At 45.8% G+C, this 1,378-nt stretch overlaps 1 protein-coding gene across 2 annotated transcripts in view; it reads left to right on the top strand.

Annotated features, from left to right (window-relative positions):
- SSR3 (signal sequence receptor, gamma (translocon-associated protein gamma)) overlaps positions 1 to 1,378 on the top strand; it is a 24,636-nt gene that overhangs the window by 11,172 nt on the left and 12,086 nt on the right. Inside the window, exons 1-2 of one of the 2 annotated variants that reach the window (XM_014546235.1) lie at positions 570 to 654; positions 989 to 1,115. In XM_014546235.1, coding sequence (XP_014401721.1) covers positions 1,012 to 1,115 — 104 coding nt within the window. In that variant the 5' untranslated portion in view covers positions 570 to 654; positions 989 to 1,011. Of the gene's footprint in view, positions 1 to 569; positions 655 to 988; positions 1,116 to 1,378 lie in introns of those variants that run through there. The other variant, XM_014546236.1, reaches the window with a different exon arrangement.

Below are 1,378 nucleotides of genomic sequence, written 5' to 3'. Positions count from 1 at the left end.
GGGCCCCGGCCCCCGGCGCGGGGCCGGGATTCCCCAGTGCGGGGCTGGCAGCCCCGAATCTCTGCTTAAACAGTCGCACCCCAGCTAAGACCTGATGCTGACCTTCCTGCATACAGCCCCTCCCTCTCCTTTGCCATTACGAGGTCTTACACGTACATCCTGACTTATTTTGGAGAAACTAATGAATTAAAAGGGGAGGGAGGTCCCTGTGAACTCTCGCACTGGATGCAAGGTGTAGCTTTCGGTGAATGGATTCACACGCCCGAGCATCGTTTTTCCTAATTTGATGAGCTCGGTAGGTCCTGTGCCGAGCGCCAGCGATTTCCCTTGTGTAAATTTTTTAACCATCCTATTAGGGCTGTTCTCAGTGGAAGGAGAAAGTTTGCAAGACTGGGCCAACGCTGTTTTTAGGGCTCAGGTTTCCCGGATTTGCATTTCCTGTCGCTCACACTGCTGCACGGTTGTTGGGCAGTCAAATCTAGATTCTTTTTTTTTTTTTTCTCATTCAGCCTCCTACAACCCAGCATGCAGCCAGTTTGGTGTGGGGCCCGTGCGGCTCCCCGGCTGCACCGAGCAGGCCTTGGCTTCAGACTAACAGCCACGTCAGCGCATAAACTGTGGCTCAGGACTGCACGTGGCATTTGGGAGTGGCCTGTATGTAGCTTAATAGTACCCGGGCGAATGAAATTGGAAGTCAGAATTGTGATTTTTGTCGAGCTGGAGTTCTCATTTTAGAAGAAGCAGAAACCTTCATGTGGAAGGCTATGTTTTTCGAGGGTTCTGCATTGGGTAGGCTTGAGGCTGTAACTTCTTCCTGGGTGTCCCACTCCTGGAGTTCTGCATGTGCTGGATTCCCTAGCCCAGGCTGTATTTTACCAGCCTTACCTGTCATGAATTCAGCAGGTCTTTACAACTGGGTGGTAAAGTTCAGTTTCTTTTCTGTACCCCAACCCCACCACCGCCCATTTTTTTTTTTTTTTATCTTCAGGGTTATACTGGCGAATATGGCATATGGATCTTATTCAGTCTGCTGTTCTGTACAGCGTGATGACCCTTGTAAGCACGTATTTGGTAGCCTTTGCCTACAAAAATGTGAAATTTGTACTCAAGCACAAGTAAGTAAAAGTATATTTCTTAAGTGAAAGTATGATGCATTTTTATATACCAGACTGTCTTAAAGACCATTTGTGTTTGTGTTGGTTTCAGTAATTTGAGATATATATGTATCTGATTTGGGGGAAGGCACCTTAATGCTCTGAAGAATTATTAATTTACTCAAAGCAGAGGCAATGCTTCTGACATTGCTGTGAAAGTAGGTTTGTTTTTTTTAAATTAAATCTTTAATTTTTAAATTTATTCAATTGTTCCTCTTTTTTCC

Source organism: Myotis brandtii, unplaced genomic scaffold, assembly GCF_000412655.1.
Source record: "Myotis brandtii unplaced genomic scaffold, ASM41265v1 scaffold436, whole genome shotgun sequence".
NCBI classification, from domain to species: Eukaryota; Metazoa; Chordata; class Mammalia; order Chiroptera; family Vespertilionidae; genus Myotis; species Myotis brandtii.
Note: the sequence above shows the minus strand (reverse complement) of the source record. Positions and strands in the feature narration are given on the sequence as shown.